This window comes from Erythrolamprus reginae, chromosome 1, assembly GCF_031021105.1.
Source record: "Erythrolamprus reginae isolate rEryReg1 chromosome 1, rEryReg1.hap1, whole genome shotgun sequence".
Lineage (NCBI taxonomy): Eukaryota > Metazoa > Chordata > Lepidosauria > Squamata > Dipsadidae > Erythrolamprus > Erythrolamprus reginae.
Window position 1 is genome coordinate 396,751,502 of NC_091950.1, and position 27,711 is coordinate 396,779,212.

The 27,711-nt window shown below is 43.4% G+C and overlaps 1 protein-coding gene across 1 annotated transcript in view; it reads right to left on the reverse strand.

Annotated features, from left to right (window-relative positions):
• Positions 1-8,350: 8,350 nt before the first annotated feature.
• VPS37D (VPS37D subunit of ESCRT-I) overlaps positions 8,351-27,711 on the reverse strand; it is a 31,613-nt gene continuing 12,252 nt past the window's right edge. The window contains exons 3-4 of the mRNA XM_070735048.1: positions 21,232-21,314; positions 8,351-10,503 (exon numbers count right to left, since the gene is read on the reverse strand). Of these exons, the coding sequence (XP_070591149.1) occupies positions 9,994-10,503; positions 21,232-21,314 (593 nt within the window). The 3' untranslated portion in view covers positions 8,351-9,993. The remainder of the gene's footprint in view (positions 10,504-21,231; positions 21,315-27,711) is intronic.

Genomic DNA, 27,711 nt, shown 5'->3' on the forward strand with positions numbered 1-27,711 from the left:
CAGCGTCCAGAGAAAATAAACGCTCCCTTCGCTCTGGGCAGCCAAGGAGTCACCACAGCGAAGGAAAGGCGCCGGCTACAAAGCAAGTGAGTGAGAGGAGAGGGGGGCCCTTCAGCATGGGAAGGAAGAGGAAGCAGGTAGCAGCAGCAGCAGCCAGTGTATGGGAGGCAGTGTATGAGAGGCAGCCTCGTGCCGGGTGTATTGGAGGTGTGTGCTCCTCCTCTCCGCCTCAGAGTCCCTCTTTTTTTTTTAAGCCTTAAAGTTTTGGACTTTTTTTGATTCTCCTCACGTCACCTTCTTCCTTCAGCAGCAACTCTCCTCCTCCTCCTCTTCCTCCTCCTCCCATGCAAATTCCGAGCTTATATTTCTTTCCTAATGGGCTTGCACGCATTATTTGCTTTTACATTGATTCCTATGGGAAAAATTGCTTCTACTTAAGAACATTTCTATTTAAGAACCTGGTCACGGAACAAATTAAGTTCTTAAGTAGAGGTAACACTGTATTTGCTTTTGTTTTAGTGCAGTTTTTCTCAACCTCATGTGGACCTAAACTCCCATAATTCCCCATCCACAAAACTTTTAAGGTTGAGAAACATTAGTTTAGTGCAGTGTTTCCCAACCTTGGCCACTTGAAGATATTTGGACTTCAACTCCCAGAATTCCCCAGCCAGCGAATGCTGGCTGGGGAATTCTGGGAGTTGAAGTCCAGATATCTTCAAGTGGCCAAGGTTGGGAAACACTGGTTTAGTGTATTGTATGAACCGTATTGGAACACAGAGTCCTCTCCATGTTTAGCTCAAGCAGGATCTATTCATTCAGTCATTGAATGCTTGATTAGAATATAAGAGCCATCTACTTTCTCTGTTCATCACCAAGACCTTTTATTCCACCTGATAAAATCCTGTCTTCCTGGATTTTAATCCTAGGACCTTTCTCCTCCTTTGTTTTCTCAGATCCTTAAACACACCTGAGGAGTTAACCATTACAAAGTTCTATCTGATACTGGATTTCTAGAAAAAGACAAGAAAATTATGTCTTGAAACCCAACACAGTTGACATTATTTAGGCACCCCCTAAAGTAAGAAAGTGAGGACAAATCAAGGGAAATATTTCTTCACCCAGAGGGTCGTTGGTTTATGGAATTCACTCTTCCAGAAGAGGTCATGACAGCTGTCAGCCTGGATAGCTTCAAGGCAGGATTAGACAGATTCATGGATGCCATGTGTATCAGTGGTTATTGAAACAGATGTCCAAGTGCCATGTCTATGTTGGTTGAGGCAGGCAAGATTCCCTTGGGTGCCATTTGTTGAGGGTCAAGGGAAAGGGAGGGTTTTGCCTTCTCTTTCTGCTCAAGATCCCCATGTACAATTGGTGGGCCACTGTGTGACACAGAATGCTGGACTCGATGGGCTTTGGCCCGATTCAGCATGGCTCTTCTTATGTTCTTATGTTCTCATCCACTAAATTCTGCTGAATGAGAATTCCAGCCGGATTTCCAGGATTAAATTCGGTTTGCAGTCAGTTTAAAACAACAAGGTGATAAAAGATATAAACATACTATTCTTTATACTGTTCTTTCTTATTAGATTTATTCATTTCAGGGCTATGGGGAATACAGATTTTTAAAAATAATTTTGTATTTGTCAATTGCAGGGGTCTAAGGCTATAAATAATAAGGTTGTATTAATAGCAACAATTAATAAGAATAAGCATGTAATTGTAATTATTTTTTCCTAATTGTTTTGCTCACATTTTTTCTCAAGAACCTTTAAAGCAATCTTCTATGGATAAGTCAATTATCACTGACTCTCTAGTATACATGACAAGTGCCAATTGGTAACTTATCCAGACCAATCTATTGACATCACAAGCTGTTTTATTTAGAACATGGATATGAGATCATCCAAGGGCATGGGGTGAGGTATCATCAGTACACTGATGATACCCAGCTTTACAACTCCACCCCATGTCCAGTCAACGAAGCAGTGGAAGTGATGTGCCGGTGTCTGGAGGCTGTTGGGGCCTGGATGGGTGTCAACAGACTCAAACTCAACCCTGATAAGACGGAGTGGCTGTGGGTTTTGCCTCCCAAGGACAACTCCATCTGTCCGTTCATCACCCTGGGGGGGGGGAATATTGACCCCCTCGGAGAGGGTCCGCAACTTGGGCATCCTCCTCAATCCACAGCTCACATTAAAGAAACATCTTTCAGCTGTGGCGATGGGGGCGTTTGCCCAGGTTTGCCTGGTGCACCAGTTGCGGCCCTATTTGGACTGGGAATCACTGCTCACAGTCACTCATGCCCTCATCACCTTGAGGCTCGACTACTGTAATGCTCTCTACATGGGGCTACCCATGAAAAGTGTTCAGAAACTTCAGATCGTGCAGAATGCAGCTGTGAGAGCAATCATGGGCTTCCCCAAAAATGTCCATATAACAGCAACACTCCGCAGTCTGCATTGGTTGCCGATCAGTTTCCGGTCACAATTCAAAGTGTTGGTCATCACCTATAAAGCCCTTCATGGCACCGGACAAGGGTATCTATGAGACCGCCTTCTGCCGTACGAATCCCAGCGATCGGTTAGGTCTCACAGAGTGGGCCTCCTCCGGGTCCCGTCAACAAAACAATGTCGTTTGGCAGGGCCCACGGGAAAAGCCTTCTCTGTGGCAGCCCCGGCCCTCTGGAACCAACTCCCCCTGGAGATTAGAATTGCCCCTACCCTCCTTGCCTTTCATAAGCTCCTTAAAACCCACCTCTGCCGTCAGGCATGGGGGAACTGAGATATTCTTTCCCCCTAGGCCTTTACAATTTATGTATGGTATGTTTGCGTGTATGGATGTTTGGTTTTACAATAAGGTTTTTTTTAGTTGTTTTAGTGTTGGATTTACATGCTGTTTTTTGTTACTGTTGTTAGCCGCCCCGAGTCTATGGAGAGGGGCGGCATCCAAATCCAATAAATAAATAAAATAAATGAATGAATGAATGAATAAATAAATAAATAATAAATAAATAAATAACAAACAAACAAACAAACAAACAAACAAATCTACTCTTTTTAACGGATCGTACATGAAATTGAGCTCTTGCACAAATCCAGTCATTACTGTTGATATATTCCAAGTCATAAATGCTTATTTACTTCCATTCAGGACCTTGGAGAAACAGTCAAATTCAATGTGCTTCAGGGCGCAAGCAGTAGTTTTATTCAATCGGGTCCATTCCCTACTTTCCCCCTTCAGCTGACTTGGTGCTCTGGCCAAATCCTAATGGCCACAAGACTGTGCTTCCTCCCAGGGGATTCTGTTGGTCTTAATCTCTTGGAATGAAACCTCTCCTGTAGCCTCCTGCCAGCACCTGTGGAACTCTCAGCTGGATTTTCATAGGATCAGCAGAGGGCACTGCTGCAACTTTTAAGCGGGCAGTTTTTTCCCCTGGTGCTCAAACAGATATTCTCCCCAGTATTTTTCAACTTAGGCAAATTTAAGAATGTGTAGACTACAACTCCCAAAATTCCCCAGTGAGAATTACTGCTGGGGTCTCCTAGGAGTTGAAGTCACACATTGTAGAAGCAACGTGAGAAAATATTATTATGCTAGTAAAGTTTAGAGTAGTAGATGCTTGGAAGAAACTTCCAGCAAACATGGTTGGTAAATCCACTGAATTGAAACATGCCTGGGATAAACATAAATCCATCCTAAGATAAAACACAGGAAATAGTATAAGGGCAGACTAGATGGACCATGAGGTCTTTTTCTGCTGTCAATCTTCTATGTTTTTGTTTCTATTGTAAACATGCTAAGATTAAGAGACACCGATTTAGGGGGGAAATTGACACTTATCCAGTTGCCCTTCATCTCAGCTTTATAAAGACATTTATATCCGAGCTGCTAGATAACAAATAATTAGTTTTTCTGAGGGAAGTTTTTGCAACTCGGATACACAGTGCCTAGTAGTATGAGAGAACAATATGTAATAAGGAAGAGTTAAGTCATGTTATGCTTTCAACCAAAGCAGCCGAAAGCTGCCCACAGACTGCCATGCATTTCCAGAAAGAATATGTGATGGTTCTGAATGTGCAACCATACTTGTAAACATAGTAACTTTCTGAATTGGCATAAAATGCTAGACCAGTGTTTCCCAACCTTGGCAACTTGAAGATATCTGGACTTCAATTCCCAGAATTCCACAGCCAGCAAATGCTGGCTGGGGAATTCTGGAAGTTGAAGTCCAGATATCTTCAAGTTGCCAAGGTTGGGAAACACTGTGCTAGACACTAGTAAAATAGCATCCAGTGGTTGGTAATTCAGCATGTTTTGGGAACCAACATAACCTTAAACCCTAATATGATTATTTTGGGTCTATCACAATATGTAGTGGGAGACCTCTTGAAAATAAATCCCTGCTGAGGAACCCCAACATAAACAAAAAATAGAGGGATAACCAAGATCACGTGAAGTGTTAACACCACTTTATATGGCCTTGGTGAGGCCACACTTGGAATACTGCATTTGGTTTTGGTCACCACGATGCAAAAAGGATATTGAGACTCTAGAAAAAGTGCAGAGAAGGACAAAAAAGATTAGGGGACTGGAGGCTGAAACATATGAAGAACTGTTGTAGGAACTGGGCATGGCTAGTTTAATTGAAAAGAAGGACCAGGGGAGACACGATAGCAGTCTTCCAATATCTCAGGGTTTGCCACAAAGAAGAGGGAGTCAGGCTATTCTCCAAATCATCTGAGGGTAGAACAATGGGTGGGAACTAAACAAGGAGCGAAGTAACTTAGAACTAAGGATAAATTTCCTGACAGTCAGAACGGTTGATCCGTGGAACAGCTTGCCTCCAGAAGTTGTAAATGCCCCAACACTGGACATTTTTAAGCAGAAGTTGGATAAAGTAGTGTAAGATTTCCTGCCTAAGCAGGGGGTTGGACTAGAAGACCTCCAAGGTCCCTTCCAACTCTGTTGTTGTTATTAATATTAGAGACACATATTTTGCCTTCCTGCAAAAACCACGGCCCTCCAAGGTGCCTTCCCCACACATAGAGAATAACAAGCTTTGAAAATGCTGAATACAGAAATGTAGTATTTAAATTTATTCCAAAGAATTATATATATATATATATATATATATATATATATATATATATTCCACATTTATGTTTCCACACTTATGTTTCCAAAAAACATTACATGGAAAAAAACGTTCACGAAGACAGCATGAGGTCTACCTTGAAGCTGCTGGGGGCACTGCCAGAATCGATGACCCCTGGGAAAGACACCCCCAACCCCCTTTCACACATGTATAAAGTTTCGCAGCAAAGTCCCCAAAGGAAATTAAAAAATAAAAAAAAATCAAAGAAGAAGAAGAACCAGTTCCGGCTTGTGCATTACGTCATTGAGGGAGGGGATCCAGTGTAGTCCGAGAGGTAGAGGAGACTGGAAACGGCCCCTCCTCCCCTCCTGTCCCTTCCATCTTGTGGCAAAATTGAAGGAGCAGATTTACATTCCAAGAGCGTGTTGTGGCCTCTCTAGGCTTCTTTTGAGATACTGAGGATTGTTTTCGATGGTAGGACCGGTTTTGCCCTTTGGGGTCAGTTAAGAGCCCACTCCTGCTTCCCACCGAAGAAAACCAGGGTCTAGGCCCCTGCCAGGGCTATTTTGTTTTTGAACCTAGCCATCAGAACTAAAAACAATTCAGCATCAATGCTAGAAAACTAGTGACTTTAAATTTGCATGCATTTAAATGAATGAACATATACTTGAGAAATGGCCTTCTCTTGTTCCCTTTTTCTTGGGAGCTGAAATAGATTTGAGTGGAAATTTTCAAGCAAATGTTGGCAACTCAAACATCCTTGTTAAAACGCTGGCACAAATACTCTCCTAAATGTAGCGCCCTCTTCCTCTATTCTTCCCTTCGTTATTCTTTTTTTTGTAATTAAACAATGGACGCAAATTCATGAATGAGGCGTCTTAACACTGGCTGTAAGACACGAGAGCATAAAGCCGATCTTCTAATTTCAGAGGCAGTATACCTTTAAGAAATAGTTGCTGGGAGCAAACTACTGAAAGATGCTCCATTCATAGGCTTTCCTGAGCCTGCTGATTGGCTGTGACTGTTACAAAGAAAATGCCAGACTAGATACATTGGGCCTTGAGTGTGACCCATCCACATGAATTATAGATGTTGCTGGACTTAAAGGATACAAGGGGGGAAAAAAACCCTGCCTGTGAAATGTTAAACTTTGGGCCAATGAATACTTCAAACAGAATTTTGGCTCATGTGTTCTGGCAAAAGGTACTTTTTATATTAAACCCAGAGTTTGGAAATGGGAGTTCTTATCCAACTGAATTTTGGAGCTTGAAATTTCAGACCGATGCAATTGTTGCAATGCAATGTTTTATTTTAGCTATCCAGCATCTTAGCTCTGAAGAGACAAAGGAAGGTGTGGGGGAATTCTCAGAAATGGATTGCATTACACGGCGTTGCCTCACATACCAAGCCACCCACCCTGCACACTTTATTCTTTGTTCCCCCTGCTGTCTGGGTTTTTTAGCTGGTCCTCGGCCGAAGACAATGTGTTATTGTACTGGCTGGCTGGTGAGTCTAATGGAGAAAATATAAAACGACTGAAGCTGAACAGAGGATCGTTTACATTCTAGCGTAGGGGACCACCCTCCAAGTCTAATCGGGGTGAGAATAGGAAAGGGGTTTCACTTCTGGCACCATCTCAAAGCAGTAGCAGAGATTCTTTCCTGCGTTGTTATAACTTTCCGTGCCCTTCTTATAACTCCCCAATCCAACCTGTGCTCCAGTTCCCATGAAGACGGCTATTAAATTGCCGCAGCGCCTTGGTGAGTTGGGAAGTGCCCAGGTATTTGGTGGCAGGAAAAATAAGACACCTATGTAGATTTTAACCTCCTTCGCTGTTCTTTTTTTACTCTCCTTGTTTTAGAAAAAAAAAAATCAAGTCCGAACACTGAAATCCCACAATTTTAAATGATGGTGGCCAGTGTTCCCTCTAATTTTTTTTTGGGGGGTGGGCGGAAAAGTATAGTGTCCGAGCGGCAGTCCCTTTGGGACTGGGCGGCACAGAAATAATAAATAAATAAATAAATAAATAAATAAATAAACAAACAAACAAATAAAAAACCCACCTTGTTTTGTCTCAGAGAATATCAAAATAGAATACTGTACTGTGTGTCTATAACAGTGAGCTCATAATAGGGCAACTCTATCAATATCAAAATGCCACTTAAATAGTTGAGCTAGTTTCAAACTAGATTTTGATTTTCTTTCTCTCTTCCTTTCTCCCATTCTTCATCTTTCTCTTTTCCTTCCTCTCTTTTTTCTATCTGTTTCTCTCTCTTCCTCTCTTCCTCCTTCCCTCTCACTCTTTCCCTCTCGGGTTCTGGGCAGGTTTGGAAAACTCTGAGTTGATGATGATTTTTAAGTGAGCGATTGCTCACTGCTCAGCTTAGAGGGAACTATGCATTGGTGGCAGAAGCTTTTCAAAAGAGGCTTCCCAACCGTTGCAAAAGAACTTCCTGCCTTCTAATCTTTTAGTACAAAGATTAGGGGCTTGGTTTTTGAAACTCAGGATTTGAAAAGATGCCCAATGGGTCCTTCCTGGTACAATTAAATTGGGGTTTTTAAATTAACTTAAATACATTAGATTTGTTTACATTGTATTATTATTGTTGTTAGCCGCCCTGAGTCTACGGAGAGGGGCGGCATACAAATCTGACAAATAAATAAATAAATAAATAAATAAATAAATAAATTTTCACTCCCCCACATTAGCCCCCCAAAACCAGATACGGTGGGTTCAGTTGCAGGACATCCTTACCCATTGAGGTAGGAAGTAGCCATTCCTCACCTGGTGAGCCTGAGCAACATGTCTACTGATCCGAATCACAGTCACACAAACACCCCTTTACAATTTCTAATCACAAGGCCCCCTTTCTCTATTGCAGTTTCCCAACCCTGGCAACTTTTAAGATGCGCGGACTTCAACTCCCAGAATTCCCCAGCCAAGATGGAGTTCCCCAGCCAGAATTCTGGAACTTGGAAGTCCGCACGTCTTAAAAGTTTGGGAAACCCTGCTCTAATGGGAATGGCAGAGTTTGGCTGCCATAACTTCATGGTAGCTCAGCTGCCCTTCTCCAAATGGGTGTCCTATTAGGGATCTTCACATAGTCACCCTTGCTGGAGCTGAAATAAAACCTCATTGCACAGAAGCGAAAAGTGAAGAACTTTTGATAGTTGAAAGTGACATTTCAAAGCTTAGGAATTTTGATTCCCCCCCCCCCAAATTTTTTAAGAAAAGTGTGACAAACAACCTTGACCTCAGGAGGCCTGAAGAGAGTAATTTATTTTCTGGCCAGCTCTGAGGAGGTCAGAGCGCCAGGACTGTCCATTGGGAATGGCCAAACGCACCCTTATATCCCTGAGCAGGGAAATAATCACAGTACTGTATTATCCACAACTTGGAAGGCTACTGCAGGAGCAAAAGCCAAAGCAGTGACTCGCTCAGAGACACTGTGGGCACCCTCCACAGAGGCGAATATAAAAAGTGATCCATTTTACATTCTAATCAAGGAGTGTTTTGCTGTAGACCGGATATGGAGCAGATGGCACTCCTAGCCACCTTCCGTTTTATTCCGCCTTTGCTTCCAGTGGGATCTTGGCACGGCTAATGTCCCCTGCATTGTACCCTCTAAGTCCAATCACACCTACAATTGCTTGAGGGGAAGGGATTAATATTAGGAGAACATTATTATTATTATTATTATTATTATTATTATTATTATTATTATTATTATTATTCCAGTTCAAATCTCCCTCCCTGCTGTCTTCAGAATTTTATCCTTCAGGTTTTATTATCCTTTTTTTTTAAGCAAGCCCATCGAATTAAAAAAAAAGAGAGAAAAGTTTGCTTGAAAATATTTCCTTGCTCCCTCCCCCACCCATCCTGGAAGGTTTGTCTCCCCATATAGAGCCTTGTGGGGGCTGCCTCTCATCTCTCCCGTTTATGTATACCCTGTTGAGACCGTGTGCCTATGCTGGTACTAACCCATTCTCTAGCCGTGGCATAAACTTTGGGCTAAAATGTTCTACCCTGTGCTTTTGCAACCTCAACCCCCACCCCATCACATCAATAGAACCCCTCCCCGCTTCATCTGCAGACCGCATCCCCCCCCCTCTGGCCCAGTAGAAAAAAAATGAATAGGAGGGGGGGGGCAATTTAGATCCAAAAACTGCCCCCTCCAAGCAGTTGGCCTCCCCTTCCTTTCTCCACCCCCGGAAATGTGCTGTGCTCTATTCCCTACCCCCACCCTCACACACAACTGCCCCCCGCCCCCCAAATCCTGTATGTTCTCTTCCTACTTGGCTACTGAAATGGAGTCCCTTGTGCGAGAGAGAAGATCAGCCGGCCGTCTGCCTGGAGGGGTGGCGTGGGGGTGTTTAGAGATAGCCCTGCCTGAAATTGATCTCACCCGGCCTCCAGAAAAGCAACAAGCAGTTTGCAGGAGTTTCCTCCCCACCTGACTCGAGAGATAGGCGCCTAATGAGTGCGTGATGGTGGAATTCAGGCTCCCGAAAAAGAAGGGGCGAAGAAGCGACATAACTTTCCTTATTTCTCAAGTGGGGAAGGGTGGAGGGGGGGGGAGGAGGCAGGGCACACAACTCCCTGCGGTCTTGGCCACCTATACATAGAGTAAACACTGGATCAACCCAGCCAGCCAAACTGCCTAGTGGTGGACGGAGGGGTGGGGACGGTGAAGGGGAAGGGAGTGGAGATGGAATCTAAAATTATTTTGGCAGCCAGAGAGAAAAGGGAGCCAGATCTCTGCCGTACGCCCACCCTTAACTCCCACCAAGTCTGGGAAGGTGGCGTTCCTGGCAGGCTGGCGTCACACCTCAGACTCTGGCCCATCGTAGCTGGTGTCAGAGGCTCTGGTCAAAATGTCCCGTGGGTGCCGTGGCAGCTACCGGTGCGGCGGCTCTTTCTTCTTCTGCTGGTGAGGCAGGTGCGCCTGGGGCAAGTGGATGTGCCCGATCAAGCCCAAGGGGGAGCTCACAAAGTTAGTGGTGGAGTGCGAGGTGGCCAGGGTGGGCAGGCAGCACTTCTGAGGGGCTGCCGTCATGGGGAGCACAGCCTCGGAGGGGATCAGGAACGCCGGTGCCAAGCGGAGCTGGAAGACCTTAGGAGGGGGCCCGTTGTTCTGAGCCGGGGCCGCCTGAGCCGAAGGCGGCGGTGGTGGCGGAGGAGGAGGAGGAGGAGGAGGAGGGGTCGGAAGTGCCGGGGAGACGGCAGGCGGTTCCTCTTCGCAGCTCGGGCTTGGTTTTTCGGGAGTTTTTGCCTTCTCCACCTTCAGGATCTCCTGTAGCTTCTCCAGCTGAGTACGACGGAGGTGGGAGAGCATGCGGCTGTGCTGGAAAGACTCCACAAAGCTCTCGATGGGGAGGTCCCAGCATAGGAACTGCTCCATTTGTTCCTGCGGACAAAGAAAGGAGGATGAAAGAGGCCATTTGGGAGAGTTGGTGTTCCGAGCAAATTTCAACGATCAAGCGTTTCCCGTTGAGGGTTTTCTGCTGAGCCATAAACCAACATGGTGCTCGTCCCTGTTTCCATTTACAAAAGTGGAGTTTGTTTATTTATGTTTCTTTGTTTATTAGATTTGTATGCCGCCCCTCTCCATAGACTCGGGGTGGCTCACAACACAATAAAAACAGTTCATAACAAATCTAATAATTTACAATTTAAGATATTTAAGGTATAGGCCCAGGGGATATATCTCAGTTCCCCCATGCCTGACGACAAAGGTGGGTTTTAAGGAGTTTACGAAAGGCAAAGAGGGCAGTTCTAATCTCTGGGGGGAGCTGGTTCCAGAGAGTCGGGGCCGCCACAGAGAAGGCTCTTCCCCTGGGGCCCGCCAACCGACATTGTTTAGTTGACGGGACCCGGAGAAGGCCCATTCTGTGGGACCTAATCGGTCACTGGGATTCCTGCGGCAGGAGGCGGTCTTGGAGATATTCTTGTCCAATGCCATGAAGGGCTTTAAAGTTTAATCTTTACTTAGCATAGAAGCAAAAAAACTGACAGCGGGGAAAGATCTAGTGGTCTACCAAGTCTGACCTTTGGGGGTTATTTTTACTATACTTATTATTCAGAGTCGGGGTGGTGCAGTGGTTAGAGTGCAGCACTGCAGGCAACTTCAGCTAACTACTGTCATGTCCTACTACTCTCAAAACATCGCTATACAGCACTGTACACCAAGACAACTAGACACAAGAACAGCTTTTCCCCGAAAGCCATCACTCTGCTAAACAAATAATTCCCTCAACACTGTCAAACTATTTATTAAGTCTGCACTACTATTACCACTAGTTTTTTCTCATCATTCCTATCACCCATTTCCTTCCACGTATGATTGTAATTGGTTGCTTGTATCCTTAAGATTTCTATTAATATTGATTGCTTCTTCACTGCTTATTTGACCCCTATGACAATTATTAAGTGTTGTACTATGATTCTTGACAAATGTGTATTTTCTTTTATGTACACTGAGAGCATATCACACTTGGCCAATAAAGAATTCTATTCTATTCTATTCTACTCTATTCTGTAATTCAGCAGTTCACATCTCACCACCGGCTCAAGGTTAACTCAGCCTTCCAACCTTCTGAGGTGGGTAAAATGAGGACCCAGACTGTTGGGGGCAATATGATGACTCTATGTAAAGTGCTTAGAGAGGGCTGTAAAAGCACTATGAAGTGGTATATAAGTCTAAATGCTATTGCTATTTATTTTAATTTTTGTCGGATGATGGACATATATTTATCCCAACCATGTTTAAACTCTGTTACTGATGACTGACTGACTACTTCGGCTGGGAGATAACTCCAAGCTTCCACTTCTCTTTTTGTGAAGTATTATTATTATTATTATTATTGATTATTATTTATTAGATTTGTATGCCGCCCCTCTCTGTAGACTTTCTACCCTTGCTTTCGAGCTTCCCTCATATCAATTTGAGGTTGTGTCCACTTTGTTCTTGATTTTTTGCTTTAATCCTGAAAATACTGCCTTCTAGAACTTTACATAGAAACATAGAAGACTGACGGCAGAAAAAGACCTCATGGTCCATCTAGTCTGCCCTTATACTATTTCCTGTATTTTATCTTAGGATGGATATATGTTTATCCCAGGCATGTTTAAATTCGGTTACTGTGGATTTACCGACCACGTCTGCTGGAAGTTTGTTCCAACTTTATTAATAGCCTGAATATATTGTCCCTGCATTTCCTTTCTGTCCTCGGGGCCATCCATATTCAGTCTCCCCAATCTCTTCTGATATATTTTGTCCTTCAGATCTTGTAATTTTTTTCTTGCCCATCCCCAGAATCACTCAATCTTATCAATATTTATTTTTTAAGCGAGGTCTCCAGAACTGGACACAGTATTCCAAATGGATTCTGATTAAAGCCCTCTGTAACACGAGGGATGGCACAGTGAATTTAAAGGCAGAAATGAGCGTAGGAATAGCAAGGGAGGGATTGTGTTCTTTCATATAGCATTTTTTCTTTCATTCCATCAGACTCTTCATAGACATCTGAAATTGACATTTCCCCCCCTTAGTTTGCATAGAGTGTTCCCTCGATTTTCGCGGGGGATGCGTTCCGAGACCGCCTGCGAAAGTCGAATTTCTGTGAAGTAGAGACGCGGAAGTAAATACACTACTTTCGGTTATGAACAGTATCCCAAGCCTTCCCTTAACACTTTAAACCCCTAAATTACAATTTCCCATTCCCTTAGCAACCGTTTAGATTATTACTCACCATGTTTATTTATTAAAGTTTATTAAAAAAATGTTTTTTAAAGGCAGACAAAAGTTTGGCAATGACATATGACATCATCGGACGAGAAAAACCATGGTATAGGGGGGGAAATCGCAAAGTATTTTTTAATTAATATTTTTGAAAAACCGTGGTATAGACGTTTCGCGAACTTTGAACCCGCGAAAATCGAGGGAACACTGTATAGGGCATTCCCTATTCTTTTTGTACTTGCTGTGATTATAGAAAGACATTCCAAACTTATTTCTGCTATTTCTGGGAGCTTTCTAAAACTCTTGTTGGCTCACTTTTGCTGAAAATGTATTGCAGTGTTTAGTAAACAGAAGAAATTAAATTTTGGGTCCATTGTTTAGAAATGTAGTCTCACATAGCTTGTTTACATAGATTAGATTCTCTGTTTTCCTCCATCTCCCTGGTTGTATTTTTAAGCAATCCAATAAAGGCAGCCAATATATACAATGGCTGAGACTGTTAATTAATGACTAAGAGTGTTGGATAAAGACCGAGAAGATTCAAGTTCAGGTCAATCCATAACCATGGAAGCTCAGAGGAAAACTTTGGGTCAGTCACTCCCAGCGCTCATTAAAGTTTTTATTGTGGGAGAAACTGAAGAAGGGAGTGTAACGAAGGCCCCTGTAAGCCTGCAGAGGACAGGTGATGTGATGGTATGTGAGAATCAGTGGTGGGTTGCCACTGGTTTGGACTGGTTTGCCCGAACCAGTGGTGGAAATTTGCCCCTGCTCGCTGAACCATGCCCCAAACCGGTCCTCCAGTTTCCACTCCTCCAAAATGGCTAGCAAAGAAAACTCTGCACATGCGAACTGGTAGGGGAGGCAAGTGGAATCCACCCCTGGTGGGAATGGTGTCTGGGAGATGGGTGGAGGGAAAGATAAGCTGCTTGGGGAACAATTAGGTAAGTGGTGGGAGAGCCTGCAGCTGTAAAACAGGAAAACGGAAGAACCTCAAAAAGGAACCTCCCTAACTTATCAGTTTGGAAAAAGAAATGGTAGGAGAGTTGTACTTTCAGACTTGGAAGCCACTACATGAAAACCTGGTACATATATTAATTTATACCACATATCAATGTTGTGAGCCACTCCGAGTCTTTGGAGAGGGGTGGCATACAAGTCTAAATAATAATAATAATAATAATAATAATAATAATAATAATAATAATAATAATAATAATAATCACCCGACTGGTGATGAAATACGAAATCCAGCATAGTGATCTCGTTTGCTGTGTTGTGTTGACATTATTATTATTATTATTATTATTATTATTATTATTATTATTATTATTATAATATAGAAACATAGAAACATAGAAGACTGACGGCAGAAAAAGACCTCATGGTCCATCTAGTCTGCCCTTATACTATTTCCTGTATTTTATCTTACAATGGATATATGGTTATCCCAGGCATGTTTAAATTCAGTTACTGTGGATTTACCAACCACGTCTGCTGGAAGTTTGTTCCAAGGATCTACTAATACCAGACAAAAACAAACCGGTGAAAACCAATGAAGAAAAAAGATGGTAAATCTGGCCAGTATCGAACTCATTAGGGGTCCAATCACCCTAATCCAGGTTTGGAGGGGGCAAAGATGACCCTTTTATGACTTGTGGACTTCAACTCCCAGAATTCCTGAGCCAGCCATTGGCATCTTCCATGGAGGTTGAAGTCCGCAAGTCATAAAGGGGCCATTGTTCCCCACCTCTGCCCTAGGCCAAACTCTAGGAGAAGAACCAGGTCTTCAAGGCCCTCTATAATGTTATCAGAGTTTAATGTTTTGTGCAAATTTAGAATGTGGGTTAATTAAAAAATCAAGTTAATGTGTAACATGTGCGAGTCCCCACACTCATAATTCAATGCCCGGGGAGGGCAAAAACAGCTTCCCCCACCTCCTGGAGGCCCTCTGGAGGCCGAAAACGGCCTGTTTCCCAACTTCTGATGGGCTCAGTAGGCTCATGTTTTGCCCTCCCCGTTCTCGAAATGCTTCCCTGGAGCTGGGGGAGGGTAAAAATGCTCTCCCCCATCCCTCCGGAGGCTCCCTGGAAGCCAAAAACGTCCTCCCAGAGGGCATGTGAGCCAAAAATAAGCTGGACGGCATATACATGCATGTTGGAACTGAGCTAGGACAACGGCTCATGTACCAGCAGATATGGCTCTGCGTGCCACCTGTGGCACCCGTGCCATAGGTTTGCCATCACTGTCTTAGGGCAATGCGTGGCATTGTTGTATGTTAATTCCATCATGAATGCCAATTGATTTTCGGCCTTCTTTTTGGCCGTTTTCACTCTCCCCAGGCCTCAGGACAGTCTCCTAAACCCTGGAGATGGTGAAAAATGGCCCAATGGCCCAAACGGAAGTTCATTTCTGAATTTCCGGTTGGCCCGCTGGGCCATTTTTCACTCTCCCCAGGCTTCAGGAAGCTTCCCTGAACCTTGGGAGAGCGAAAAACAGTCCCACGGGCCTATGAGAAGTCTGGAGGCTTCAGTGAGGCCTATGCGCATGCACGGGGGATGGGCAGCTGGGGGGTTGTGCGCATGCACGGGAACAGTCAGGATTGTGCGCATACATGGGGGTAGGGCAGTGTATTATGGGTGTGGACACACGGGCGTGTGCTATCACACGCACACACACCCTTTTGACACCTGAGCCAAAAGTTGTTTGCCAACACTGTTATGTATTTACTTACTTTACTTTACTTACTTACTTATTTAGATTTATGAGCCACCCAACTCCAAAATGGACTCTGGGCAGTGTATGTAATAAAACCGTAATAACAATAAATAACAATTAAACCCCCATAATAAAACCATAATAACACCAAACTCCCATCCTTAAACAACATTCAACAATGCTAGGCCGGAGCAGAATATTATAACTCAACGGCCTCAGGCCTGCTGGCAAAGCCATGTATTTTAAGGCCTTTTGGAAGGCCAGGAGGGTTGGGGCAATGTGAATCTCTGGGGGAAGTTGACTCCAATGAAGCAGAGCCACCACAGAGAAGGCCCTCCCCCGTGGCCCTGCCAGTTGACGTTGTCTGGCTGACGGGACCTGGAGAAGGCCAACCCTGTGGGTTCTGTTGGGAAGTGTGAGGTAGAAGACGGTCCCATTATAGGGAATTGCTAATTTATTATTATTATTATTATTATTATTATTATTATTATTATTATTATTATTTTGAATAATAATAATAATAATAATAATAATAATAATAATAATAATAATTCTTTATTACATTTGTATGCCACCCCTCTCCACAGGCTCGGCTCACAACAACAATAGTAACAATACGACAAATCTAATATTTAAAAAACATCTAAAACCCATCATTGAAACTATACAACACAAGCATACCATACATAAACTATATAAGCCTCAATTCCCCCATGCCTGGCGATACAGGTGGGTCTTAAGCAATTTACGAAAGACAAGGAGGGTGGGGGCAATTCTAATCTCTGGGGGGAGTTGATTCCAGAGGGTCGGGGCCACCACAGAGAAGGCTCTTCCCCTGGGGCCCGCCAGACGACATTGTTTAGTCGACGGGACCTGGAGAAGGCCAACTCTGTGAACCTTATCGGCCGCTGGGATTCGCGCTCTGAAGACGGTTCCGGTATTGGCTCCAAAGGTGTTTAAGGGAAGCTGCAAACTCCAAGGCAACCTTCAAAATTTGCCAAAGGAATAGAGGGAGGAGAATGACACCCTGGGACAAGATTGCAAACATTGACAGATATCCCAATTTCCTTCAGTTGTCCTGAAATACAATTCCTGGAGCACCGTTATGCCAATGGGTGCTGATGGCAGCTGGAGTCCAAAACAGTTGGAAAACCCCACGTTTCTTATCTCATTTAAGAATGGAAACAAGTTCTTTCCGAGACATTCAAATCAGCACAAAACTTTAACAAGCATAATTGGAATCTGGGTTCCTTCTATTTTCTTAGCCCCTTGACCATATATATATATATTTTTGCAAGCAAAGATGCAAAATCCCCTACAAAGAGATGTGTGTCCATAGACACGCACTGCACTGACATTTAACAGCCAGGTACACAGTGTTAAGGGCTTAGATCAGTAGTTTCCAACCTTGGCAACTTTAAGACTTGTGGACTTCAACTCCCAGAGTTCCTCAGCCCGTTTCCAGGGAAGCCTCTGGTCTGGAGAGCACAAAAAATGGGCCTACTAGGCCCACCAGAAGTTGGGAAACAGGCAATTTCTGGCCTCCGGGGGAGGGGGGGCAATTTGGCCCTCCGCAGACATTGAATTATGGGTGTGGGCAGTCAAGGATGCACAATAGTGCATGCACACATGCTTTTGGTGCCTGAGGAAAAAAGGTTTGCCATCACTCGGAGTCCTTGGAGAGGGGCAGCATACAAATCCAATTAATAAATAAAATAAATAAAATCACTGGTCTAGGGAAGAGCCTTCTCTGTGGCGGCCCCGGCCCTCTGGAATGAACTCCTTCCAGAGATACATACATAAGTCACCTTTCTCAGCACCATTTGTAAATTTGAAAGGTTGCTTAAATGAACGGTCACAAGCAGAGGACTAATTGTACACAATTCCTGCCACGCTTGGTGCACTGTGCATGCAGCTTTGCATCTCTGGCATGCGCATGTGCGTGTCCGAGCGAGATTTTGCTTCTGCACATGCACAGGAGCAAAATCTCATTCGGATGCGCGCACGTGCACGCGAGGGACACAAAGCTGTGTGCGCAGCTCAATTTTCGCTACCAATGTGGCATCCTGATCCGTAGTGGTAGCAACCCGCTACTGCTTGTATGGCATTCTTTGTTTCATTGCAAGCTCATTATAAGAGCAGTTGGAGTGTGCTACATGGGAGACTCTAAAACTCTGGTAACCAGCAGATGGCAGCACTCAGCTAACTTTGACTGATCTGGAAAGCTAAGTTAGAACACAGAACATAGAGTGGAGCAAAGAATCATAGAGTTGCAAGGAGCCTCAGAAGTGTTCTAGTCCAAGGGTCTCCAACCTTGGGAACTTTTAGACTTTGGACTTCAACTCCCAGAGTTCCTCAGCCAGCCCCAAGTCTTAAAGTTCCCAAAGTTGGAGACCCCTGTTCTAGTCCAACCCCAAGCATCAATTTGTTAAGACTTGGATGAGAGACCTCCTGGAATTCCTTAGCTTAGACCAGGGGTAGGCAAAGTTGGCTCTTCTATGACATGTGGACTTCAACTCCCAGAATTCCTGAGCTAGCATGATTGGCTCAGGAATTCTGGGAGTTGAAGTCCACAAGTCATAGAAGAGCCATCTTTGCCTACCCCTGGACTAGACAGAAAGGCTGGGGAATAACAATCCTTGAAGCAGGCAAACGGTGAGCCTGGGTGCATCCGGGTGCCACCAGATTTCAGCTTGATGCGAAGGAGGCTTTTTAAACATATAAATGCTGTAGGGACCTATATGTCCCTAAAACATCATGCCTCACCTCCACTCTCAGTGTCTTGCTCTCTCTCCCAAGGAGGGGACGGCGTTCCATAGCTTGAGCACCACTGAAACAGCCCAACATGTTTAATTTGATATTTGTTGTTGATAATGGTAATAGTAATAACATCAAGGAAGGCTTCGCACAACACATTGAACCTATAGACCAGTGACAGTGAACCTATGGCATGGGTGGCACACGGGGCCATATCTGCTGTTGCCTTAGCTGAGCTCCAATGGCCATGTGTGTGCCGGTCAGCTGATTTTTGGCTCGCACAGAGATTCTGGGAGGGCATTTTTGGCTTCCATTGAGCCTCCGAGGGGATGGGGGAGGGCGTTTTTACCCTTCTTCAGCTCCAGGGAAGCCTTTGGAACCTGGGGAGGGTGAAACAGAAGCCTACTGGGCACACCAGAAGTTGGGAAAGAGTCCGTTTCTGGCCTCCAGAGGGACTCCGGGTGTTTTCGCCCTCCCCAGGCATTGAATTATGGGTGTGGGCATTCGCAGATGCGCAATAGTGCACCTGCACGCTCTTTCTGCACTCAAGAGAAAAAAGGTTCACCATGACTGCTATAGACTCTTTATGGGACCGTCTCCTGCTGTATACCTTCCAGAAACCACAGGGTTGGCCTTCTCCGGATCCTTCTGACTAAATAATGCAGGTTGGCAGGGCCGCAAGGGAGGGCCTTGTCCGTGGCTGCCCCGGCTCTATGGAACCAACTCTCCCCGCCCGATGTCTGTACTTCTCCCACACTGCTGGCCTTCCGAAAGGCTATGAAGACCTGGCTTTGCTGGCAGGCCTGAGGGCCATGAATTTACATCTTTCACAGCCAAATCGAGTTGAATGGTATGTTGTATTGATTGGATTGCTGAGTTGTGAGTTTTTGTTACTGGGGTTATTGTTTTAATTTATATTGCACTTTTTTTTATTGTTAACTGTATTTTTATATTTTGTTGTAAACTGCCCTGCCGGGATTGGGCAGCATAGAAGTCAAATGAATGAGTGAATAAATAAGTAAGCAAGCAAGCAAACAAAACCTGTTATACTTAACACATTTTTTGTTAAACAAAAATGCACAATACATATGAACCAAAACCAGTCAAAGAGCTTGAGTGCTCAGCTTACAGATAAAAAGAAAAGTTCCTAAAGTTAACCCTACACAAGTTTGATAATGTTCTGGGAATGCAGTCATTAGATCTTTCACTGGCCCAGTTCAATATGTTAAGGGTCTGCAACTATAGCCAGAAAAATGAAAACTTGTGGCAGCTAAAAGGCTGTTCAAATTTCCATACTGGCCACGAGCCAATTCTTAAGAGATGCAGCTTTGAAAAACCATAATCACTGCACCTCCTTGAAGCCCAGTGAAGGGCTGCAATTTTTTTTACTACTACACTGTGGCTTATTTTGTGGGTGTGGCTTGCAGTCCATGTGACCAGGTGGGAGTGGTTTGATGATCATGTGACCCGGGGGTGGCTTAAAGGTCATGTGACTGGCTTACCGGTGGCCAACTTGACATCATTCACTCAAGAGTTTGGATTAGGGTTAAGGTGCCTGGCCTCTCCTCACCTCAAAGAGATACAATTTTCCTATCTATTTACTATTCCTAAACATCCAAAATATTCTATTTAGAAACATAGAAGACTGACGGCAGAAAAAGACCTCATGGTCCATCTAGTCTGCCCTTATACTATTTTTTTGTATTTTATCTTAGGATGGATCTATGTTTATCCCAGGCATGTTTAAATTCAGTTATTGTGGATTTACCAACCACGTCTGCTGGAAGTTTGTTCCAAAGATCTACTATTCTTTCAGTAAAATAATATTTTCTCATGTTGCTTTTGATCTTTCCCCCAACTAACTTCAGATTGTGTCCCCTTGTTCTTGTGTTCCCTTTCCTATTAAAAACACTTCCCTCCTGGACCTTATTTAACCCTTAGACATATTTAAATGTTTCAATCATGTCCCCCCTTTCCCTTCTGTCCTCCAGACTATACAGATTGAGTTCATTAAGTCTTTCCTGATATGTTATATGCTTAAGACCTTCCACCATTCTTGTACATTTAATTCTATGTATATATTTTATTTATTTATTTATTTATTGGATTTCTATGCCACCCCTCTCTGAGGACTCGGGGCGGCTCACAACATATAATAAACAGTGTAGAATTACCTTAAATCCAATTAATTTATTAAAATCTAAAACCCCAAAAAGCATTAAAAAAGGCAATCATTCCATTCACTCCACATTCTCTCAACAAATTCATTGGCCGGGGGCAAGGATCTAATAGCCCCCGGCCATATATGCCATCTGCGTACATACATATTACACACAGACACACAAAAATATACATCATCCACTATATGAACTGTATGTGTATGTACACACACACATGCACAGCTCTTCTAAAATTATACACATTCAACCTCATTTACTGCGATAGGAAAAACATACCCAGAGTTCAGAAGGGAAAAAAAAAGAAAAAAATTCAACATTTTACTACCGGTTCTGTGTACCTGACCGTACCCATAGGAGCCCATCACTGTGAAGCACAAAGTTTTTTAAAAAGTCTCTCTTCTCAAGCTTAGACAGAAGCGGAGGAAAACTCTCTTGTTTCCCTTCCTTGTCTGTCACACCTTTTGGGAAGGTAACTTTTGATGGGCTGGGATGGAGAAAGGTGGCCTAGAACAGTGTTTCGCAATCGTGACAACTTGAAGATATCTGGACTTCAACTCCCAGAATTCCCCAGCCAGCATTCACTAGTTGGGAAACACTGGCCTAGAGTCACTTTGCTCCTATCTCTACGTGGGAAGAAGATTCAGAGAAAGAATTTATTCCTTTTATGTATATATAAAAAAGAGGATTTCTGGCGGCAGCAGTCCTGGAGTAGCCATCCTAGCTTGTTCCTCATTGGACTCACCTCCACTTTGGACTCTACGTTCTCCAGTTCAGCCTGTAGCCTGCTCAGGGCGTTCTCTGGCGTCCACTTTGCCATGCACGCTCCTGTTGGACAAAGAGCAAGTTCAGCTTTAAACATCCACATGGCCAACCAGCTGTGCCGTGATCCTTGACGCCACAGCTGGAAGGAATGCCAATCGAGGTGCGCTCCCCAAACGAGGCGTGCCAATCGTTGCAAGTAAATATAATCCCAGGTTGTCAACTCGAAAAGGAGAGACTATAATAGTGCCTTCAACTTACGGTTTTCTCTTTCACCTGTTAAAGGGGACTAGAAGTCTTTTTTAAAAAAATAAATTTTATTAATTTTTAATAACAGATACACACTACACAAAAGACCACCCAACCACTCCCACCACCCAACATCATTCATTCAGACCCCTCCACCGAAATAAGGGTGCACTGATTTATATTATTTTAAACCAAGAACATGACCATGTTTAAAAATTATAGAGTGATTCCAAGTTTATTCTTTATAACTTGGTCTCGAATTCTACTAACCATAAAACCTCTAACCCTGTCCCATCTTCCCATCAGTTTTTTCATTAATCATATTCATCGTTGTATCCATAATTTCAAACTGAATGTGTTCCACCATGTACCGGTACCAATTCTGTATTGTCCATTTTGTTGCATCCTTCCAACCTAAGACTATTACCACTTGGGCGAAGGGGACTAGAAGTCTACATCCGACGGGGGCCAAGTCAAGGATTCAAGGTGCTTAGTCTTGAGGAAAGGTGACCAAGGAAGGACAGAATATCATCAGTCAGGCCCCTCGGAGGGTTTTCACAAGAAGGAGGCCAAGCCTGCTGTCTCTCATTCCATACTGGGGGATGTGGGATACAGTAATGGAGTAAGTTATAGAAGGGCCTGATTTAATGTTAGATCAGAGGTCTTCAACTCAGCAACTTTATGACTTGTGGACTTCAACTCCCAGAGTTCTCCAGCCAGCATAGTTGAAGTCCACAGGTCTTAAAGTTGCCATGTTTGGGGACCCCTGTGTTAGACAAACCCCACTCACAATCATGTATTGGAAATGGGTGCCCACATGGACCAAGTCAAATCCAAATCTACCGTATTTTTCGGAGTATAAGATGCACCAGAGTATAAGTCGCTTTGAGAAGGGCGGCATAGAAGTCAAATACATGAATGGATGGATGGATGGATGGATGATTGAATGAATGAATGAATGAATAAATGAATAAATAATAAGACGCACCTAGATTTTAGAGGTGGAAAACAAGGGGAAAAGTATTCTGAATCAATGGTGTAGTAATACATTATTTAATAAAATACCATGTAGCAGAATACTTTTTTACAAACATGTATACTTTTTGCAACCATGTACACTTTTTACAAACTTCAAACTTGACAGCTTTAAGAATGGTAAACTTCAACTCGCAGAATTCCTCCTCCAGTCATGCTAGATGAGGTAATTATAAGGCAAAAATAACCCAATTTTTGCAAAAAAAAAAAAAAAAAAGGCTGTTTTTCACCCCGCTTTTTCACAAAAATGGGATGGGCAAAGGGTCTGGCAACAGAGCTCCTGGGTGCTGGGGGATGACAAAAATGTCCCCGTTTTTCGCCTGGGGTTTTTTTGTGCAAAAATTGGGACTTTTTTGTGCAAAAATTGGGACTTTTTTGTGCAAAAATTGGGACATTTTTGCCTTCCTCCAGTCCCCAGGAACTCTCTGCAGGCTTCCCAGATGGTCCACCTCATTTTTGTGAAAAACGGGTCCATTTTTCACAAATATGGAATGGGGGCAGGGCTTCAGGACAGCAAAAATGGCTACATTCAGTGTATAAGACGAGTCTTCGGAGAGGGGCGGCATACAAATCCAAATAATAAAATAAATAAAAATAAAATTGACAGTTCCATCCTCTATTTTTGGGGTGGCGGTGGTACATCTTATACTCCGAAAATTACGGTAATCAGAATGTGTCTCCAAAAAGCCATGATGATGTGTGATTTTGCAATAGAAGCACCAACTCTTTTTATGGGCATCATATACAGTATATAGATGGGGAGGGACTTCAGTTAGGTGCAACCGCCATCTTGAATTGATTGATTGATTGATTGGATTTATATGACGCCTTTCTCCAAGAACTCGGGGTGACTTACAACATAGAAATGTTTTGGAATACTCCCCCCTCCCCTGTCCTCCAGGGTGCCAGCACATAAGATCTATTTGGTCCCCTTTCAGTTGGCGCTTGTAAAAGAATTGTAGGGTGACTTCAGGTTGGGCCTTGCGCTCACAAATGTTCAAAAAACTAGAAGCACTACTCACTGAATGTATAATGAGTTTGCTTGAATGGATATGTGCGTATCTTAATAGATTTTTTTTTAATTTTTAAATGTAACTTTTTAAAATGTAACTTTTAATTTCAAATTAACTGTATCTCAATGTATACAGTAATCTCTCGCTACTTCACGGTTCATCTTTTGTGGATTCGCTACTTCACGGATTTTCAAAGGGGGCTTGAATCCATTAAATCCATTAAAAAATTTAAATCCATTAAAAATTCATAAAATTCTTCTACAGAACTACTATACAGTACTGTATTAAAGAAACTAGTAGGATATCACATGTAGTTCCAGCTGAGAAACATTATAGAGTGACTGTTTAATGCAAAGGGTGGGTTTTAAAAGTCCAAATACTTGTTAAATACATAAAAAAATATCTTTCCTCTACTTCACGGAAATCCGTTTTTCATGGGTGGTCTTGAACACATCCCCTGTGAAAAATGAAGGATCACTGTACTATCTTTTTTATATGTTGTAAGTCTCCCGGAGTCCTTGGAGAAGGGTGGCATATAAATCTAATTATTATTATTATTATTATTATTATTAATAATAATAATTTATTTATTTATTTATTTATTAGATTTGTATGCCGCCCCTCTCCGCAGATAATAATAATAAAATAATTTACAGTATTTATATACTGCTGATTCTCCATGAATTGCTGGGGTGGGAGTGGGGCATCACAAAACTGAACGAAGTCCATTCAAACAATGTAAATCGGTCACACAATTACATAAACAGTCTCAGCATCTGAACTGATTGATCACATCCAATCCTTTAAAAATTTGAAATTAATGAATGCTACTAAGGGCTGTACGGAAAAATTCTGCTTTGAATATTTAACAGGAGGGGACCACTTGCTTAAATGGTAAATATAAACAGATAAAACTGTTCCATGGTGACGGAGCATCAAATAAAAAACTCTTTTTTTAATCCCTTCAGAATCACTCGAGAAGAGGAGAATCTCAAATTCTCAACTTGGGACCAACAGAACCAGGAAGGTTAGTTCTATGCCATGGAGGTAGTCCTAGAACAGTGATGGCAAATTTTTTTTGGCTTGGGTGCCAAAAGGATGTGTGCATGGGCGCAATAACAAGCGCACATGTGCCCACACCCATAATACAGTGCTCTCTCTCCCATACATGCGCACAACCATGACTGTTCCCATGCATCGCACATCCCCCTACACTGCCCATCACCCGCGCATGCATACAGGTCTAACTGAAGCCTCCAGACTTCCGCTAGGCCCGTTGGGCTGTTTTTTGCTCTCCCCAGGGTTAAGGAAAGCCTCCTGAAGCCTGGGGAGAATGAAAAATGGCCCAGTGGGCCAACTGGAAGTTCATAAACGAACTTCTGGTTGGGCCATTGAGACTTTTTCACCATCCCCAGCATTCAGGAGACTTTCTTAAAGCCTGGGGAGAGCAAAAACAGCCAAAAAGAAGGCCGAAAATCAGCTGGCTTGCCTGCTGGAGCTGACACAGAGCAATGCCACATGTGTCCTCAGATATGGTTCTGCGTGCTGCCTGTGGCACACTTGCCATAAGTTCACCATCACTGTCCTAGAAGTATCTCAGTACTGAGCCATTTGTAGTTTAAAACCAGTAGAGTGGTACCTCTACTTAAGAACGCCTCTACTTAACAACTTTTCTAGATAAGAACCGGGTGTTCAAGGGGTTTTTTGCCTCTACTTAAGAACCATTTTCTACTTAAAGCCCGGAAAACTTTCCCAGGAAATTTGAGAGCGGCATGAAGGCCCAGCCAGTTTCCTGCCATTCCCACTTTAATGCCGGCCATCTCAGGCTTTTCTGGGCTGCCAGAGGAGTCTTTTGGTGGCGCTTAAGGAGGCTTTGGCAGCCCAGAGCGAACGGAGCGTTTTCCTTTCTCTGGGTGCTTGGAGAGGGAATAAACCTCTGCCAGCGCCCAGAGAAAAGAAACACTCCCTTTGCTCTGGGCAGCCCAGAGCGAACAGAGCGTTTTCCTTTCTCTGGGTGCTTGGAGAGGGAATAAACCACTTTGCTGTGGTGACTCTCTTGTGCTGCTTCCCATACACCCGGTGCGAGGTTGCCTCCCGGAACGTCTGACCGCGGAAAGGCAAAAGGGGGCGCTTCGCCCCGGCTGGATCAACTTGGCTTCAGCCAAACCGAGGAGTCACCACAGTGAAGGAAAGGCGCCGGCTACAAAGCGAGCGGGCGAGCGAAAGGAGAAGGGAGCCCTTCAGCATGGGAAGGAAGAGGAAGCAAGTAGCAGCAGCAGCAGCCGCCTTTCGGTCAAAGGAGTGGGAGGTTCTCCCCTCTCGCCCGCCTGGATTTCTCTCTCTGGCGCAGTGTATGGGAGGTGGCCTTGCGCCGGGTGTATGGGAGGCTCGTGCTCCTCCTCGCCACCTCAGACAGTCCCTCTTTTTTTTTTAAGCCTTAAAGTTTTGGATTTTTTTGATTCACCTCACCTTTTCCTTCAGCAGCGACTGTCCTCCTCCTCTTCTTCCTCTTCCTTCACCTCCCACCCAAATTCCGAGCTTTTATTTCTTTCCTAATGGGTTTTCACGCATTATTTGCTTTTACATTGATTCCTATGGGAAAAATTGCTTCTACTGTACTTACAAACTTTTCTATTTAAGAACAAGGTCACAGAACGAATTAAGATCGTAAGTAGAGGTACCACTGTATAGGCAGCCCTTGACATATGACCACAATTAAGCCCAAAATTCCTGTTGTGAAGTGAGACATTTCTTAAGTAAGCTTTATCCCATTTCACAATCTTTCCTGCCCCATTTGTTACGTAAATGACTGCAGTTGTTAAGTTAGTAGCACAGGTGTTAAGGCAGGGGCAGATTCCTATTACTGCCACTAATGATGCGCTGCGCACCCAGCTATAGTTAGCTTGCATGCGTGTGTGCGCATCCCAGTGTGTCTTGCTTCTGCGCATGTACAGGAAGAAAAATGTTGTGAGGGGACAAGCGGCGCGCGCAAGGTTTTGGTGATTTATTTTTTTGCTTCTGTGCATGCGCAGGAGGAAAAATAATTGCTGAACTCTCATGTATGTGTGCACTCCCTCATGAGATTTTGCATCCTGCACATGCGCAGAAGCAAAACCACGTTGGGACTCACATGGGCACGCAAGCTAACTGAAGCTGCATGAGCAGCACAGTGATTGCTACCAGTGCGCCATCCTTTACCGCACCAGTAGCAACCTGCTACTCTCTCTCTGTCTCTTTTTTAAAAGTTTCTTTATTGTTTTCAAAAATATTTCTCACATATTTTGTTTGGGTTTTACAGATCTTATTCCATCTCTATTACCTTTTGTATATGTCATTCATTTCCTTATATCTTTTATTAATGGTATACATTCAAATATATATATCATTGGTAGAACACATTTTTAAAATAAAAGGAAAGAAAGAAAATGCTTGTACTTCATTTCTATTAATATTGCAACGGTATTTGTTATTCTTCCTATATATAATGATACTTTGTATTGTTACATTTTTAGTTTTTTTATTTAATCCATTCATGCCATTTGTACCATGGTCGTTTTGATTCTTTGCTTTTAATTCCCTTAATTGAGTTTGTGATTTCATCCATCTCTACACATCTATATATTTTGTCAATAATTAAACTTTCCGATGGGGTCTGTTCCTTTTTCCACATTTGCGCTAGCGATATTCTAGCTGCGGTATTTATGTGAGTCATAAGAATGAAAGCTACTCTTTTAAGGGAATCTGGCTTCCACATTTATTCTGCTTGCCAGAAAGTTGCAAAAGGGGACTACATGACCCCTATTCCGGCCTCCAGAAGGCTTCTGGAGGTTGGGGGAAACAAAGGTTCACCATCACTGGCCTAGACAGTTCTTGACTTACAACCATTCCTTTAACGTCTGTTTGAACATACAACACACTGGGAAAAAAGTGACCTGATGCCAATTTTCTCACTTGCAACCATTGTTGCATCCCCATAATCACATGATCAAAATTTAGGTCTGGCAACCTTCTCAGTTGGCATCCAACAAGCAACTGATGGGGGGAAGCCAGATTCGTTTAACAAATCAAATGGAGCAGAATTCACTGAACAACTGTCTTGCTCAGCAGTGAAAATTTTGGGGTGAATCATGGTCATAAATTGAGGACTACCTGTACATAATATCCAA